Genomic DNA, 19128 nt, shown 5'->3' with positions numbered 1-19128 from the left:
TCCTTAAAATTTAAATTATAAAATAAATTATAATATAATTTGGAATATCTCTATGTAATTTGTTCCACGTAAAATAATAAATGTCAACTAGCACTAGTATTAATTATAGGATTAGAATCTAATTTAATGAGTTAGTTCATCTTGACCGACCCAAATACAATCCAAACATCTTATTTGTCACCCCCTAGATTAGATAACAGTAATCTCAAGCTCTTTATATATAATGTTTCAGAGTAACAAGTTTCACACAACCACTAAATCTTGATTAATCAGCAATATTAAGCATGAAGATTACCAAAGCAATGATCATAGTCATCTTCTTCCTTGTTTTCTATGTAGGCTCTAACTTTGGTGACTCTTCATTTGAAGATTCCTCTTCACTAAGAGTGAATGGAATTGATGTTCAAACTCAAGATAAAATTAGCAGCTCTTTTCGCCCAATGATGCTTCAAAGGAGAAACATAAGGTGTTCTTGGTGGTGTTGGCCAGTGTGTTGTAAATCTACTACTGTTAAAAAGCCCTAGTAACCTTGTTATGTATCTCAATTACATCCTTGTTTAATTTGATGGAAATCTAATTGATAAATCAGTTGTTCTCTTTGTGTCACTAATCTTTTATGTTTATATACCTTTTAGCATCTCTAACTCTTTTTATACTTTTGATGACTTTTCGTTAAGTCTTTGTCTAATTGATCCAACCTTTAGTACTGTAAAATAAAATCGAATATCTAAATTAAAGGGACTTAACTATCATATTAAATACAACTATTGGAAATGATCTATCTATCTTTACAAGGTAGGAGTAAGATCTATACACTTGATTTATTGTTGTTGTCATAAATTAAAGGGACTTAACTAGTATTTCTTTCATTTTATTTTATGTGGTATTATTTCTATATTTCTACCTTCGTCTTAATTTATGTAGTAGCATCTGACTAGCACAAAGTGTTAAAAAGAAATATTTTTAAAACTTATAGTTTAAAATAAATTATATATATTTGTAACGCTATAAATTATCTTATCAAGGATTTAAAAAAATATAAAACTAATTATTTTAAAAAGAAAAATACGATTTTTTCTGGAATAAACGTTTAAAAAGATTTAACATATAAATTGGGATGGAAGGAATTTAAAGGAGTAGTTCATTCCAAAAAGCATAACAAATTTCTGTATTTAAAAATTTTACGATTAAAAACTTCTTTATTTTTAAATTCCGTGCCTACTGGCGTAGTAAAGTAAAATTTTTGACCAATCTTGTCTCTTATCTTTGAGAATAGGTCTATTTTGGTCCTTCAAATATAGCCCCATATTTAGTCCCTTAAGTATGCTAAAGTGAATCACTTTTAGTCTCACTGACACAATGTGTTCAAAAACTAACGTTATTACCCAACTCTGATTCATGAACCAAATCTTCTGCTCTAAAGCAAAACGTCTTCTCTTTTTTTATTGGATAACGCAAATTATCACTTTAATTCCTCATTTTTAGATAATATTTTCTAAAATTTTGACCTTAAAAATATCCCCTTCTCTACGAGTTTTCAATGAGAAAATGACATTGCATAACCGTTATAAATATAATAGCCGAAAAAATATATAATAATAACATACTTAATGGACTAAATATGTTCACAGTTATATTTAATATTAGTCAAAAATGTACAATTTACTAGGTTTAACATGTGCTTTTTCCAACAGTTCACACTTGCAAATCACAGCTTTCTCCAATATTTCAACCTTCACCGAATACATCGTCAAAAATCATGACAACCCCACCACGCCCTCGGAAAAACCCCAGCTCCGCCGCGAACCACCGTAGGAACTCCCCTAAATCATCGGAAAAACCAACACCCATCACCAAAACAATCTCAAAAACCCCAGAAACCCACAGAGTCTTCACCGAAATTGAGGAAATTCAACTCCTCAAAACCCTCTTAGAATCCCCAAATAACTCTGAATTCACTTCTAACGGCAATTTCACAGAGACCCAGATCGCCAAAAAGCTGAAAAGACTCAAAGAAAAGTACCACAAGCTCGCTAGGTCCAAATCCCTTATAAAGACCCCACACGATCAAAAGATTTACGAAATAGCCCGCCAGATTTGGGGTCGAAACGCTGCTAAGGGAAAAGAACCAGTGGTAGAATTGAATAGAAGTTGTGAAGAAGAAAAAGGAGTTGAAGAAGAAGTGAATTTGGAGGAGTTTCCATTTTTGGTAAGTGAAATGATGAGTATTTTTGGGAGAAATGAGTATTGTAAAGAAGGATTGAGGAGATTGGGAAAGGAGAAGTTGAAGAGAATGAATGAGAAGTGGATGGAGTTGAGATTGAAAGAAGCTGAGGTAATGGTCAACAAGGCTAAGTTGTATCATCAATATTTGAAGTTGGTTGTTGAAGATTCTAAGGGGACTGACAATGAGATGAATTGAGGAAAATGGAAGGGTTTGATTTTCAAATCTGGAAAATGGTAGTCCTTTTTTTAGTAAAAGAAGGATTTGAATTTTTTAGGGTAAGCTTGTTGTAGAATTGGTAAATTTGCTGCTTATTAGAAATGTTGTTGTAACATCCTGTGCTTTTCGATTATCTCTGTTGTAACTTAATGATTCTAATGGATAACTTTCTTTTCTTTTATAGTACTTTTTTTTACGGTGGTGTTGTTCACTTGATTTGTAGTCCTTGATGTTTAGAGTTAAACTATAAACCATTCACATTTGTTTAGAGTGAACTATAGACCATTCACATTAAGGTTGGACACTGAACTTGGTCCAGTCCAACCACATCCAACATTGGCAAGAAGTAGCTATACCTAAATCGACAACAAGACTTGCTATATCTCAATAGCAAGCTGAGTTAAAGTCACTTACTACATCTCACTATCGCAAGCTAGTTACTGCATCTCAAACACTAGCGAATTAAAGTCCATTATATAAATTTTCACTGACTCTCGCTCCACTTAAGCCGAATTCAGTCCAATTGTGATGACTGACATGAATTTGACACGAACTTCAAAACAGAGATAATCAGTAGACAGCTGACAACGGAGAATTGATTGAGTATAGTCTGTGGGAGTCAATGGCAAGCTCTTATCAGAGATTAATCCGAGTCTAATCTAATTCAATTCGATCAATATTACCAATATGGGTTTCAAAAGATTGGGGAAGGAAGGTGGAGATAGTTTAAAATTCTGAAAGAACATAGCAAGTCCAAATTCAATATGACTACCACTTTTCAACAAGTAAAAACAGAAAAGGATCACACATTTCTTCCAAAATCTTTGTTCTAACCAAACTAAGGAATTCAAATATCTTTATTCTCCTTTGTCGTGCATAATATTTAAGAAATCTGCTTAGGGAAAGTGACCATAATTGGGGATTCTTGGCCAAGGAAATTAGATAGATCACTAATGAAAGGGCACCACAGCACATGAACTTCTATGTTTCTTACAGCAAATGAGACAATTTCCACTGCGTAAAAATCAACAAGGAAACAAGGTAAAAAATCCAATAAACAAGATACGTCGTCATGCTAGAGTAATTTTTTCACGAAATTGGCATATAAAACGGCCCTCCACATTTCATCTACACATCTAAGATTCGAAAAAATCATTTCCTACAAACTTACCTCTATAATATGGTCTATATCGACAAACTTATTAAATACAGAGATTGTGTCAAACTACTGATCTGACTACTTCCCCAACAACGTTGCTACTATTTGAATAATTTGGATCATATCTAACATCTGAAATAAAGAGATTGGAGATAACTGTTGATATGACCAGTAAATATTCGACAAGATCAGATCCACTCCAAACCTAATTAGCTTCCTCAGCCCCAACCCCATATTCAAATCCCTGTCTCAAAAATAGTGTTTCCTTGAAATGAAATATTTCAAAAGGCCACAAACGATAGATGTATAATTAAAAGCAACAACATGTTCCTTAAAGAAGACAGAACTAGCCAAAACACCACAGGAATCAAACAAATGGTAGTGGGTAAAGATCCAATAAGAGAATATGCCCTATAAAAACTGTAGGGCATCAAAATCCCACATAAAAAAACAGACATGCGTCTTGACCAATACATAATAAAAAAACAAATAGATTCAATGCAAACCAGTCTTAATTCACAATCACATCCATATAGCTCCAATTCCAAGCACACAGATATAAACCTTGAACAATTCGAAAACAGTATTTTAATACCTAAACTTGAAAGTGAAGAGCTAAGCATTACAGTACTTAACATCTTCAAAATCCCGACATTTAACTGGACATCCACATAAGCTATCATATCATTTCTAGATGAAATGAACATTACTATCTGTATATGATTTGATTCATTAGGAAAGAAACGAGAGACGTGTTTCTTCACTTGGCAAGCATAGCTTGCTGAGCCTGGTTTTCTTGTTGCTGCTGATAGTTCAATGGCCTCCTGAAGAGCATGATGTGTGGCTCTGGTCGATGAATAGCATAGTGCACCCATCCTCTGCTCTGCTGAACTCCAATTGCACGCCACTCATTCTAGTTGTCAATCAAACAAAACGAACACATTGTAAACCACATGCAATAGCAGAAATCAAAAATCTGCTCGTCAGCAGCTATAAAGCAGCACATAGCCACATCTACTCTTGAGTTTACACATAGCGCTAAATTACAATCTAATAGTAGTACAACACGATATCATTAATCTGATTTGCCTTCGAGTAATCAAACAAGAAGAACACATTGTAAACCACATGCAATATCAGAAATCAAAATCTTCTCATTAACAGTAAAAAATCAGCAAAAAGCCACATCAACTTATGAGTTTACACTTTACACAGAGCGTTAAATCAAAATCTAATAGTACAACATGATATCATTAATCTGATTTGCCTTCGAGTAATCAAACAAGAAGACGCAATGCAAACCACATGCAACACAGAAAATCAAAATCATTCAGTTTGATTACATGAAATAAAGCAGCACAAAACCACATCTATATATGAGTTTGCACATAGTGCTAAATGGAAATCTAATTGTACACACAATATCATCTATTTAAATCAGCATTCAAGTAATCAAGCAAGATGAACATAAACCGCATAGAATACCAGAAAATCAAAATCATTATGCTTGGCTTGACTAGGGATGGGCGTTCGGGCAGTTCAGATTGAATATGAGAATTTCGGTTTCGATTTTAGGTTTTCGGATTGAAGAAATGACAATCTAAATCCAATCCAAGTACGTTCGGATTGGATCGGATTTTTTTAGTTCGGTTTCGAATTAATCGGTTTGGATATTATAGATTTCCGGTTTTGAGCATATAAGTTGAGATGTTTCTACTTTTTACAAAATAAATATCCAAATTAAGTACTCATGTTAAATTGCCTTAAAAGTTACTCATTCTTGCCGCAATACTCCAAATAAAGTATTCAAGTAATAAAATTATTATATATATAAAAAATACAACACAAACATTAATACGGCTGATAAAAAGTAGCAATAGTAAAATCATGTCCAAATAAAAAGTATTCTGACAATAACTTAGTAATTAATATTGAATATATGAGATAATATCTAATGGGTAGGGTATTCAACTTATTACTATTGGTATATGCATAATGGAGTAATTATAAAGTAAAAAAAATTCGGATTTTCGGATATCCAAAAATCCATATCCGAAAATCCGAAGTACAAAATACAATATCCAATCCGAAATCCAAAAATTTTAAAAATTAAATCCAAAATACAATCCGTAATCCGAAAGTCAAAACCAAAAATCCAAAAAATTCGAATTTCGGTTTGGATTTCGGATTATGCCCACCTCTATGCTTGACTACACGAAACAAAGCAGCAGAAAGCCACATCTATTGATGAGTTTTCACTTAGTGCAAAACAATAATCCAATAGTACACACGAATCATTTATTGTGATTAGCATTCGATTAATCATTTCAATTGAAGAACTTCTAAAATGATAGCACATAATATCGTTGATTATCATTTGCTAGTTCAATATCTCCATACGCAAATTTAAAAAAGTGAAAATGAGTACATACAAAATCCTAGAGGTAAAAGGATCACTCACTTCAGACAGAAGACGATTCTTCGGTAGCAATTTCGCTACATCAGGAGGAAGAACAACATGCCTGAAAAATACAAAATCCAGAAAAACCACTACGAATTACTAAAATCATTACGAAAAATAAGTGGATACAAAAAATTACTGAAAATTCAAACTGATTAAACAAAAAATACCTATACTCGTAGGTGTCATCGAAGTACTTCTCAGAATACTGGATCTGCCCCATTTCTCAGTTCAAAATAACTGGAGAAAGTAGAATAACAAATAACAATTGGTTTAAACAGATCTGTAATGAATGAAGTATCTCGAAAATTTAAAAAAACCCTAATTTTTCAGCTAGAAAAAATGATGGAATCTTCTAGAAACTTACCTATGCGTTTGTGATGGAGAAAGGAGACGAAAGTGAGAAATGGATGTAAAGTAAGGGCAAAGAACTAATTCTAATGCTTTATGACGTATGCGGATTTAACAAATAAGCAAATATGTTAAGTATTCCTTTTATTGTGTGTTTTAGATTTTAAAATGATAAAAAGGGGAAAACGGTACATTTTTGAATTTCAAATTTTGAATGTTTCCCGCTTACACTAAAGATTGTGTCCAGATGTTTCCATTCATGTGGAACTTCTAGCGTTTAAGTTATTTTTGCACAAGGAAAAAGAAAAGTTATGTTTCCGATTAATTTTTTTCTCTAAAATAATATTTATAGGAGTGTTAGGATAAATAAAAATTTGAATCACGATTTGCAGGGACATAAAAGATAAAACTACCTACTTACACTAGTGAAGATTTTCAATAAATTGGAAACAAGGGTGTCAAAAGAGATAATTCAATAACCAAAATGTAAACGGTTCGAATCACAATGGCACGAGTTCAAATTCCAATTATTTAATGCAAGAAAAATAAAAAATGAATTATATCTCCTAAAATTTTATAACTGATATATATGCAATAACTTATTTTTTTCCTTAGATTTTGGCAATCTTTTTAATTGATTTTTAATGCAATAAAAAATAAAAATTAATTATATCTCCTAAGATTATTTCTTTACACTAATTAAAAAAAATATTGTATTATTTATTTGATGAAAATTTATAGCTTTCGATTATATTAAAAAGAGAGTAGCGGAAAAAATATTAAGCAAAATATTACACTAATACAAATTTATATTAATAATGTAATAATACTAAACATTGGATGATATAATAAAAAAATACAGAACAAAAAAATTAATCAATAACTGTTAAGTCCTCTTTTTAATTTAATAGATATTTTGTCCTTGGGTATAGTGTATTGACAAGTGAGATGACAGTTGAAATTTATTAAAGCAATACGATCTAATATGTTAAAATAATCTCGATCACAATTTAATTTCATTACTATTTTTTAATATTGACCGCTCATTGCACGCGCACGACTACTAGTTCCTCTTAATTGTTTAATAAAAATAATAAATTGCTTAAAGAAGGTATATGCTTGCAAATGGACTATTTTTTTCATTTAAATGCCTAAAGTTAATCATTATTTTGTAAAAATACCATATAATAAAGGTTTTCGAAATTTTTTATGGTTCATTACAATGTTCCTTTAGTCATATGTACGTTGTGATAAGATATAGATAAAATAGCATACATGAGATCTCTGTTGGATCATTCTGTTTTATTCAAATTGAACCAATCATAAGAAACTATTTTCTCGTCATATACCTATTTTAGAAAAACAAATACATAACCTAATCTGATTGAACGGATAATTCTGGAAAATAATTATGTTGAGAAAAATATTAATCTAAATGTTGTACTAGTGTTAATCGCTTTCAATTGAGCGAAAAACAACAGACTAAACTGAAACTCTATTAAACATATTTCCTTCTAGTTGGGGAGTTTGTGTCAAAAACTCAAGATGCATAAGCCTCGAGTCTATAACAATCAAATCGGCCCATTGGTTATGCTCAGGAAAGAAGCCTTGTTCTTATCTTAGGAAACAAGTTGCGAACTTAGTTTAGTTTTGTAAGAGTTTTACACATACAACAAAGAAAGAGTGCTAATAATGATTAAAATAACAAATCAACTATACTATGATAAACTAAGGAGAGTTTTCAATTGTTAATGTAGCAAAAATGGAGCCACTAGAGCAGATCAGGACCTTCTCATATAAGAGAATCAACACACCCCTTAAAAACAACAGACACCCTATCTAAATCCTGTGAGAGTATCTGTTGGCAACTTCCAAAACTGAGATGATCCAATTTTTCCGAACAATAGCTCCTCTTAACAACTGATGTGTACATTCACATACCGACAGTTCTTGCCTGTATTGCCGAATCCAGCAAGCATAACAGATTGAGACTACACTATCCCCTATATACACCAAAACGAAACCTGAACTATACATCGTTTTGACTTAGACGGGAAAATGGAACCCAATTTCCACAAAATATGTGCAGAACAAATCATGCCTCCAAAATTCAATTGCTTCTCTTCAGTAAAATGAAAGCCACCAAGGCCAACCACCATCGCATCAAGAACCCCCAACCTGCTTCTGCAGCATGGATGTTCCAGAAAAAACCATCATCTGGTAATTTTTCCGATAGTATTTCAGCTGCAAAGGAGAATGATGCACAGGTTAACAAAAAAAAATTTAAAAAGGGATAGATAGATGAAAGGTGCACACATATTCTTATATCAACTTATCAGGTTACCTGTTCTTCAGTGATCTTCTTAAAGCCAAATCTATTTGTCCAGATTGACTCTGCTTCTGCTGCTGAAGGAAGTACAAGGTTTTCTACATTCAGGGACTGCAGAAGGTTTTCAATACAAGAAAACAAAGACTGAAAGTAGCCCTGCACGAAAAAACAAAATTAATTAAAACAAAATACAAAACATCTGAAACGGCAAGGTATATCCTCACAAGGTAGGATAAACTAAAATCAGACGCATTTTAAGCTTAAAATTTAAGCGAGAGTCACCTGTCCTTGACAATTAGAACTTGTCGCAACTAAAGGGAGTTCTGCTAATTCCTTCCCGAAAATACGGACAATGCCAGCAGAAACAACCAAAGAACTGCAAAGTTGGAAAGTGATTCAGAATGGGTTACCAAATACTTATCTGGGATATGGTAAATTTATTTCTTACTTGACCAATAATATTGCGCAGAACATCCCTCCATAGTCTTGGTCCTTGAAATTCCTTCTGAGTATATCATGATATGTAAACAGAGTGAGGTCCAGGTTATGTGCACTAAACTAAGACCATTCATAAGACACAACAAAGAAAACCAGATGTTAAATAAACATTATTACTTACCCATAGACCAAGTGTGGGATCAAATCTAGACGGCTAGTACTTGCATCAGCAATTGGGTCAAATCGATCCTATGCCACAAGACAAAATACAGATTATCAATTCACATGTATAATAAGTCTCACCAATTAGCGTGGAGACTACAAAACTCCCAAGCATACCACAACTAGCTACAACTAAAATGTACATCAAGTGAATAGGACTAATACAACTGGAGTTTTTCAAGTGAACTGCAAATACAGCATTGCACAGGGACAGAGTTGTTTGCAGAAATGATAATCTGGGATTCTACTACCACTAGACTTGTGAGGGCATTATGATTAGGATTATAACAATTTGTCACTTGTTTTGCTTAAAAAGAATAATGCTGGGATTAAATAAGTGACAGTATATCCTTTACCATAGTGTAAAACACTCCATAGTAAGCAGGGTCACAGTAAGATTTAAATACTTTTAACAGATATATTATACAAAAGATTAGTAATAGGAAAAAATTACTAAAGAAAGAAAACAGTAGAGAAACATGAATTTTTAAAAAAAAAAATTGGTGTAAAGGGAAAGAGAGACACAAGGCAAAGTTATAAAAACGATATTTTTCTAATAGGAAATCATCCCACTAACCTGATTGGAAAAAATTATCCCATGAATAGGAGGGATATTAATACTTCACAATTCAATCCTACGGACTCAAAAACAAAACTAAACAACTAGACTAAATTATGTCCTCTTTTCCATTCCCAATCATAAACCAACAACCCAGGGGATTAGTAGTGAGGAGATAACAAGTTAACAACTAGGATCCCCACATTTGCTTTATGGATCAGGAGTTAGATTTTTGTTGTGATTATAGTTCTTTCAGAAATTATCACCTAGTAGCCAAACTTGACTTAATCCATATTGGCATATTGTAAATAAAGAAAGGGAAACTTCTGAAACATAAACAAATAATAATCAAGCTGGGCAATGATAGCAATGGGTCAAAACAAAGAACTGGTATTAGGGTACCATTAAGGGAATGGACCAGAAACTGGTATTAGAAACAGCAGAAGATAACTCAAGCACTTGAAAACTCTTGCAAATTGTGGGTCGAAACAAAGGACTTACTAAGAAGGAAAGAAAGTGACTTCTTCTCACTAACCTAAAAGGATATTTCAATTTAGCATTAAAACACTGAAGAGAAATTTTGAAAGACAGAAAGCTTCATAAAGCTCAGAATAAGGATGGAAAAAGAAAACAAAGTGTTCCACTAGTAAGATGACAAATTTATTAATATTAGAATTTAGACATGCCAAAGCAAGCACACACCCTAAAAACAGGACTGATCTTTATTTATCTCTGATTTCAACAAGGTTAGTGATGCAAATATCAAGGAGCTTGGTTGCTTTCTTAGGTGGGGAGGGGTGGGGGAATTAACTTAATGCACACAAAAGCATAGTAACCAGCGACTATTCAAGTAAATGCCTAAAAGGACATAAAAGAGAAAAGGAACATAATGGAAAAGGTAGTTGTATCTAATCTCAAAGGCAAAATGAGTAGTTAAAGATGCACTATTTGCAATTCTTAGCAGGAGACCTCGTAGAGGTGATGTTGGTCTTCTTTTCCAACCAAGAAGTGGAGTAAGAAAGAAATTAATAAAACGAACTCACATGGAAAATGGAAACAGCACCAGATAGCCAGACCCTAGTTTCTTCAGATGACATTTTCCCACTCAGCAACCGCCATTTAATGTCCAGACTGGAGTTATTCTCTGAATCTTTTCCTTCGTTCTTCTCCTTCAAGACTTTGAACAGAGACTCTGGAATCTTCAGTTCGCCTTCTGATACCAGCTTTTCCAGAGCAAAATGAATTCTCCTACAGTCTGTGCAGCAAAACCATTTATCTTTTGGCAACTCCTGTAATTAGGAGGGTTTCAAACGTTTAGAGATCAGTATGTGTGAAAATGTTCAAGGTTAAGAATCCGTATATAAAACAAGACAAGGAGAGATATAAGAAATAGAAGAACATGCAATATAACAGGAAATTCTGCAAACCTGTAAGTCATCTATGTTGTGCTCCTTCAAACATCCAACATGATACTCCTTCTCACACTGCAAAAAGGAATGGAAATTTCTTCAATACTTGACTATTATGAGAATTTTCAAGAGTAGAAACTTGAGATATTATATAATTAATACTAACAAAATAATACCTGATCACAAATAATTACTGTCCGTGGGTCAAATCCTGATTTGCTGAAATCCTGACTCCTGCAAACATCAACAAATGATATGAGACTCCTGAACAGCATAGCAACAGAGGGAAGTGTTCAACTTTGACACAGTTCTAATATATCTTTTACTCTGCAACTGAAGGAAAATACACATTTAACTCAGCCTCAATAGATATCTGATGATGCAGCGGCACAATGTTAATATGAACTTCCAAAGACATGATATTTGTATTGAGAACATGTGATGATCACTATCACACGATGATATATTACAGGACCATGATCCAAATTCCAGGCATTAAGCATATCTGGAACACAGTCCACACCTCGTTACTATCAAGTATGCAATACTCCCCCGATTCCAACTTATATGACGTTCTTTCTGTTTTGAGATATTCCAAAATGTTTTGACATCATTCCAATTCTATAAAACTTCCACATCTCTCTAGAATTCAGATTTATTAAACTATTCAACTTTTAAAATTTGATGTGATGTTTACTCTGTCAAACTAACTTTTTGTTGGATAATCGAGAAATTCTCGAGGGCCAATGGCGCACGGTTTGGAAATCAGTATAATGGGTTCTTTATCGAACAAACTTTTCAACCATTACTCTACTATTTTTCCTCCATTATCACTAATATGATATATAATTCAAACAATTACCTCAAATACCGTCATATAAGATAAACTACGGAAGTTTTTTTTTCCTCAAGGGTGTGATCCAGATATGCACAAAACAGGCTACCGAAAGAAACAAAGATTGCCCTTGAAGATTAAAAGAATACCATCTGGACATCACAAGTGCATCATTGTTCTTTAAACATCATGCAAGTACTTGTGACCATCTATAAAATTGAGTTGACTTAGTAGAGGAAAAAATAGGAAAAGAAACGTGACCTGCACAGCACACAAACACTAACTTCAGTGTCTAGAGCTTCCACCATGCGAATGCAACGCTTTGTTATCTGTTCAAAGGCATCAATTCCATGGTATTATACTGATTTTGAATAGCATTGGCATTAAACTCGACGAATCTTTCTTTTGCAAACATATTTTCACAGTATTTACAATACCAGGTACCCGTGGGAATACTTGGCAAAGAAACACACTCTGCATCAGAAAAAAGATTGAAATGAGCACATAATGGTCACGTGAAAATCAAAATCTAGGTTGCTTGTCAGACATTCACATCCACAGTTTGATGACTCATGAAAATCACATTGCAGTTTGATCATTAAACCTTAAAAACCATCTTCTGTATTTCAAAATAACTACTCCCTCTGTACCACCAATTTATATGATGCCCTTCCCATTTTTGAATATCCCAAATTGTTTGACACCATTGCATTAATATTATGTAATCCAACTTTCACAAATAAACTCATTGGACAATTCAAATTCAAAATTTCTCCCTATCAAACCTACTGAAAAACTAGATGGAACCTGGTCTTTTTTGGTTCCAGCCTCTCCCTCAAATACATAGGGTAGGTAGGGCTTGGTGAGAAATGGTTCCCTCTTGCCAATAAACTTTCCTTTAGAGAAATCAAGTTAACACTTTAAACCCAAAGTCAAGTCAAATGGTGACACGTAACATAGAATAAATGGAGTATCTAAACACATAGCAATTAAAGCATTTGTTCTGAACACATAGTATACTTATTTGAGCGAAGTGACAACCGATAAATCAAATAGGTTCGCTAGGTGACAATAAAGTCAAGAGACATCTTCACAGACATCTCAAACACATAGCAATTAAATGGAGTATCTAAACACATAGCAATTAAAGCATTTGTTCTGAACACATAGTATACTTATTTGAGCGAAGTGACAACCGATAAATCAAATAGGTTCGCTAGGTGACAATAAAGTCAAGAGACATCTTCACAGACATCTCTAGACGTATCATCAGAAGCACGTCCAAGAAAAGGAGCATACAGGTCTATAAGCAGATTTCACATTTTTCGAGACGAATGTTACATAAGAGCCCCCATTGCTTTCCACTTTCCACCACTATCTTGTGGAAGAAACTAGAGAAACGCAACAAAGATCAAAAGAAACACACCTACAACAAATTACATGGATGGCCATAAATTGCACAACAATTAGTATTTAACGCAGTTTCATCACATTTTGGATCGGATGAGTTTATGCCTTTAGCATACAAGAAGGCTATGAAGGCAGTACATGATGATGAGTAGCCTTATGATTCAGAATGGCCTTTAGTCCCAAGTAAGAAGCTAGCAATTATGCAAGAGAGGAAGCACCCAAGGTTATAGTTGATGCAGCACTGTCCTACGTAATAGAGAACGAAAGGAGATCTACTTGACTATATGTACTCTGAATTTTGTACGCCACCTTCTCACTGTGTAAGGCATCCATATCTTGCTGGACAACACTCAAGGTGCCTACGCCTCACTTTAACAATGTCTATAAGGAAATGGGAACAAGTTGATACTTCCCTCAGGTCTATTTCTTTTTCCACCAGTCCTTCAACCAACCCGTTCAATATCAGATTGTTAGTATATCGTTATTTCAACAGTAATACACTAAATAGAACTAAAAGAGGTCTTTTGAGAAATATGCATCATTGAAACAATCAACATATCGCACTATCCTAAGACAACTAGATACCGAATTGTTAAAAGGAGACCCAAGAAAGATAATATCAACCTGAGTGAAAAGCTCTTGGACAATTGTCACAGCACAGGAGATCCCCTCCATCAGCGCATATGGAGCAGAGATCATCATTTTCTTCGGCCGAGGACCTTCGTTCTTTTGAAAGTTTGATAGACAACTCATGCAGAGACACCCCATTGGAAGTATATATGTACAAATAACTGACAAATAACACAAAAAGATTAACACAAAGTGGTAAATGAAAGCTTTCAGCCAAAGAAGTTGCACTTAGTCCATTTTTGCATTTGAAGAATATTAGTTATTGTCTCTTCTCTTTATATTAATCTATTCACTGTATCAACGAGAATTGCTTCTTGACTTAAACAAATATTAATTCTCATCATCCGTTAAGATGTAACATACCCACAACTAAATCCAAAAAAATAAAGATGTAGAAACCACAACTCAATTGGAAAAAAAGGTGATAAAACTGGGAAGATGACTTGGATATGTCACTGTTCCTCACGCAACTTATCCAGATTAAACCACATATCTATAAGAAAAAGATACTCACGGCTTCCGGCGTGAAGCGCAACCTGCATGAGCTTCAAACTGTGAAGGGCTGACCTGTAAGAGCACGAGGACATTAGCATATCAAAGCTGATTTTACTAGTTAAGCACAGGAACTACGTACCTCAGTATTGCAACAGTAGCAATAAATTCCATGACCTTTCTTATAACCCTCAAGCAATTTCTGCCAGGAGACAGGAAGAAAATTAGAATCCCAATGAATGTGGATAAGAAAAAAAAAACTGAACAAACTTTTCTTTCGATAGGCAACTTTTATTCCACCAAAAGAGCACCAAGTGAGAACTATGAATGTACAAATCTACAGAGCAAACTTCCAGCATGTTTACAACACACATGTGAAAAGCAATTGGTTGAGTTGAATATTAACCTGTCCGCGGACATAATATGCTAATGCAGTTCCATCAGGTAGTGCATCTTCCTCAAATACAAGTTTGTGCATCCGCAGGTCCCTGTAGAGACAGAGCAAGTATGAAGTCAAAAAGAAGCACCAGGAAGCAATAGCAGTATGCATAAGGTAATAGAAAGAATGAAACGCTTAGATGTCAGAGCAAAGGCAAAGATAAATCATCAAAGACCAGGGAAAAAACTTTAACAGGAAAAAAGGCTTACTTTCTAGTTAACTTTCCATGAACTTTGCTTTGAGTTCCACTGCCAGAAGGCATTCGATCGGTCAACTTTGTAACAGGCACCGATGAGGTGGACCTGAAACAAATGTGGGAAATAATAAACTGAGATAACCTATAAGTTCTCGACAAGTAACAAATAGCCACCATTGAAGGTGAGGAATCATAAGACGACAAAAAGGATAAAGAGGAAAAGCACAAGGCAAATGTTTTAATTATCCAAAACAAGGAAAGAACATAATGGTAATGTTCCAGCATCACCTCAACAACAGAAGGAGAAAACAAATCAACATATAAAGTCGGCAGATGTTTGGTTCAGGCAGTTATCATTCTTTAACGATGCAGTAAGAAGGATGGCAATCATTGGGCTCAAGTCCAACTGTATGGCGCTAACTTCAAACCAGATTATTGACTTAGCTTCATACATTGAGAAAGGAAATGAAAAGAAGGAAAGAAGTTAAGCAGCATTTGCATATGAAGAGATATAGTTGAACAAAAACAGGCCATGAGGAATTTTCATCCTTTTAAGCTATCTGTCACTTCAAGGAAAAGATGATGACATTGAAATCAAACGGTCCAAGCAAATGGCAAAAGCACCTCAGTAGAAAGCCTTAAACAACATGGAAATTTCATCTGGATATGATCACAAGCCAACTAACAACCCCGACCAACCATCACCAAATGAAAGAATGAGAAAGAGAAAAGAGTAACACAAAATACTTCTGTAAATGACCACTGGTGTTCAAGATGTTTCAAAAAGCCAAATATCACATCAAAATCAAAAGCAATATGTAAGGCTTTTAAGATACAAATATTTTCACATTTTCTTGGAATCTTAATAATATCAAAGTAATCAAAAACATTGACAACAAAAATCTTGCTAACAATAGTAAGGATGATGTATAAGCTCATATAAAATAGAAGTTTTTCTGACCATGAAAATAGCTAGATGCTCATACCTGCTACTAGCTTCACTAATTTCAGAAGGGTTAGATTTAAACTCCTTTACGGGCGTGCATGCTGAAACATAAAATTTGGCATCTGCACTTCCAATGGCATTTTTTATGGCTGCTTCCAGTTCATCAGAAGGAGCATCTTTACACATAATTAACACGTCCCTCAGAGTTTTTCCATTCTCCAAATAGATGTATTCTGGTGGACGTTTGTTGGCACTACCCGCATGCAGCTCAAATTGATTTGGCGTAACAACCTATATTCAGTAAAACGATTATATCATAAAATGGATACTTCAGCTAATCTACTGAATGATATCCAAAGAGCTACACTTACAGATGTCCCATGACAGTTATCACAGAAGCACAGTATTCCCGGCCCTCTAATCTCTCCCCGAAGTCCTGTTTCCGGACGCCCTCTCACCTAATTTACAAAGATTTGGTTAATCTCTAAACATAGTTGCAACTCAATAATGCCTCTTTAAAACTCACCTTCGTGCCACGAATGTAGCGAACAGGTAAACCCTCCAGTAAACCTGTATCAAGCAGATCCTTCAACTTTGTGGGAATTTTAGTTAGTGCAACTTTCTTGGACATCTTCAACTCCAACTTTGCAGGAGCAGACATAGTTCCTACAGAATCAGTTTCATGAACCTCCTCTTCAATCTTAATGCTATCACACTGAGATACATTTGCTTCCCCTTTCGCTTTCAGAGCAGACCTAGTAAACCGCCTTGTGGGCATCTCAAATGACACCTTTTCCTCATCTTTACCATCACCCTGAGCAGTAACAGCTAATTCAGTAATTTCAGACTTTGCTTCAACAATGCAATCATCGGCCTTTTTGGGCATTTCAGTCTTACCATCATCCCCACAATTTTGCTCTTTTTTACCATCAACCAGAGTTGTAACAATTAATTCAGTAACACTTTCAGACTTTGCTTCAACAAAGCCATCATTGGCCTTCGCGGTTTTACCAGTTTCACTCTTACTATCATCCCCGCAATTTTGCTGATTTTTACCATCACTCTGAGCAGTAACAGCTAATTCAGTGCCAATATCAGGCATAACTTCAATAATGCTCTCGTCGGCCTTTGCTGTTTTAGCCATTTCAATCTTAGTATCATCTTTTTGCTCATTTTTACCATCAACCTGAGCAGTAACAGCTAACTCAGGAACAATTTCAGGCATTGCTTCAACAAAGTTATCATACGCATTTGCCATTTTACCCGTTTCAGCCTTACTATCATCTGCACGATTTTGCTCATTTTTACCAACAACTTCGTCATCCATCTTATTACTTTTCTTCTCATCATCACTATTACAATCCAAATCCACCACATCACTCTTTGGCTCCTCCTCTTCACTCAACAAAACAACCACACTTTCTTCCCGTTTCACCACCCCATTGCTCTCAAATTCCTTCGAATTTGACAAATCTTCGCCCACAGTTCCATTTTTACTCTCCTTCTTCCGCTTTTTCGCAGAAACCTTAGCACTATTACTATTATTCCCCGGACTATTCTGAGAACTCAACTGTGACCTAGTAACTCTCCTTTGACCAATCCCAATGCCACATTCAGCCTGAGCCTTCAGCATCATCGCAAACTCACGCTTCATTCCTGTCCTAATCGACGAAACCACAATTTCCCCTTGCTCCGAACCGTTTGCCATTGCAAGAAAATAACCTTCAAACACACTAATCAATCAATCAACAGATCCAATCTGATACCACCAAAATCCATTAAAAAAAAAATTTAAAACCAAACCCTAGCATATTCACACACAAAATAACAAAACAAAAACCTAAAATTTGTTCCTGATATTGATTCTCAATCATGCACAAATCACAAAATTCTTATACACGCATAATATTGTCCGATATATGTTTACATATGTATGATTTTTTCAGTTTAGGGTATGATTTTTCCGAACGGAACAACTTTGAGGGGAGGAAAAAAAAAAAAAAGATGAACAGTTAGGGTTTCCTGTAAATCGTTAGACAGATAGAGAAGAGGGGTTTCTTCATTCAAGATGACATGAAAGGTTGTGTACATTGCATTTTAAATTCCCAAATTACCCTTGATAGTTTATACGGTGTTAGAGAAATATGCTATTTACTAGGAGCCCCTCGAGTTTTTGCATTTTTGTTGTTTGACCATGAGTTAAGCTCCAGTTATGTTTCAATTTGATGGAAGATCAGTTTAGCAGTTGAAACAGAAAGATTTATCAAAATCTATATTTCTAAGAAGAAAAAATAACAATGCAATGTTTTTTTATGATATTTCAAACATAAAAACTACTAGTGTTATATTTCCTAATCTATACATCTGCACTCGTACTTGTCTTAATGTTTGTTTGCATTATTCGAGAGATTAGAGAGTGTGAAATGAAAATTTAAAATATATGTTTCTAAATATATGCATATTAAATAACAATAAAAGTAAAAGATAGTACGGTACACAAAGTATTTTGCATTCACATCGAATTCGAAAAGGTGATAAATTGTATATTTTAATACAAACATTAACGATTACTTTTATAGTCAAACTCGTGCATATTAAATAAAAAGTGAAAATGGGCAAACGCAGGAGTTGAATAGTTTTTCCTAACAAATGCTTGTAACTTTAAGAGTTCGTTAGTTGTCTTTTTTGCACTAAATCAACAATAATAATACACCATTAATGGGTGTGGCGAGATAGAAATGATGGATCATTATGGGATAGAGTGAGATACATAGCTTCTACCCCACCATCGCCGCCCACCATCATGAGG

General features: G+C 34.3%; 2 protein-coding genes across 2 annotated transcripts; both read right to left on the bottom strand.

Annotated features, from left to right (window-relative positions):
* Positions 1-4077: 4077 nt before the first annotated feature.
* On the bottom strand, positions 4078-6566 carry LOC107813910 (cyclin-dependent kinases regulatory subunit 1). Its single transcript, XM_016639226.2, has 4 exons — positions 6431-6566; positions 6234-6303; positions 6064-6124; positions 4078-4515 (listed from the first exon to the last, which is right to left on the bottom strand). Exons 2-4 carry the CDS (start codon positions 6284-6286, stop codon positions 4363-4365), a joined length of 267 nt encoding a protein of 88 aa, XP_016494712.1. The 5' UTR covers positions 6287-6303; positions 6431-6566; the 3' UTR covers positions 4078-4362.
* Positions 6567-8110: 1544 nt separating this feature from the next.
* On the bottom strand, positions 8111-18418 carry LOC107813909 (uncharacterized). Its single transcript, XM_016639225.2, is given in 18 exon segments — positions 8111-8658; positions 8759-8899; positions 9026-9119; positions 9192-9248; positions 9363-9430; positions 11006-11251; positions 11390-11446; positions 11548-11605; positions 12468-12577; positions 12580-12680; positions 14241-14407; positions 14761-14813; positions 14881-14940; positions 15145-15226; positions 15387-15479; positions 16360-16610; positions 16691-16777; positions 16846-18418. Coding segments are annotated over 18 exon segments (2988 nt in total). The 5' UTR covers positions 18028-18418; the 3' UTR covers positions 8111-8577.
* Positions 18419-19128: the final 710 nt, after the last annotated feature.

This window comes from Nicotiana tabacum, chromosome 9 (assembly GCF_000715075.1).
Source record: "Nicotiana tabacum cultivar K326 chromosome 9, ASM71507v2, whole genome shotgun sequence".
NCBI lineage: Eukaryota > Viridiplantae > Streptophyta > Magnoliopsida > Solanales > Solanaceae > Nicotiana > Nicotiana tabacum.
This window is presented reverse-complemented; position numbering and strand designations above follow the sequence as displayed.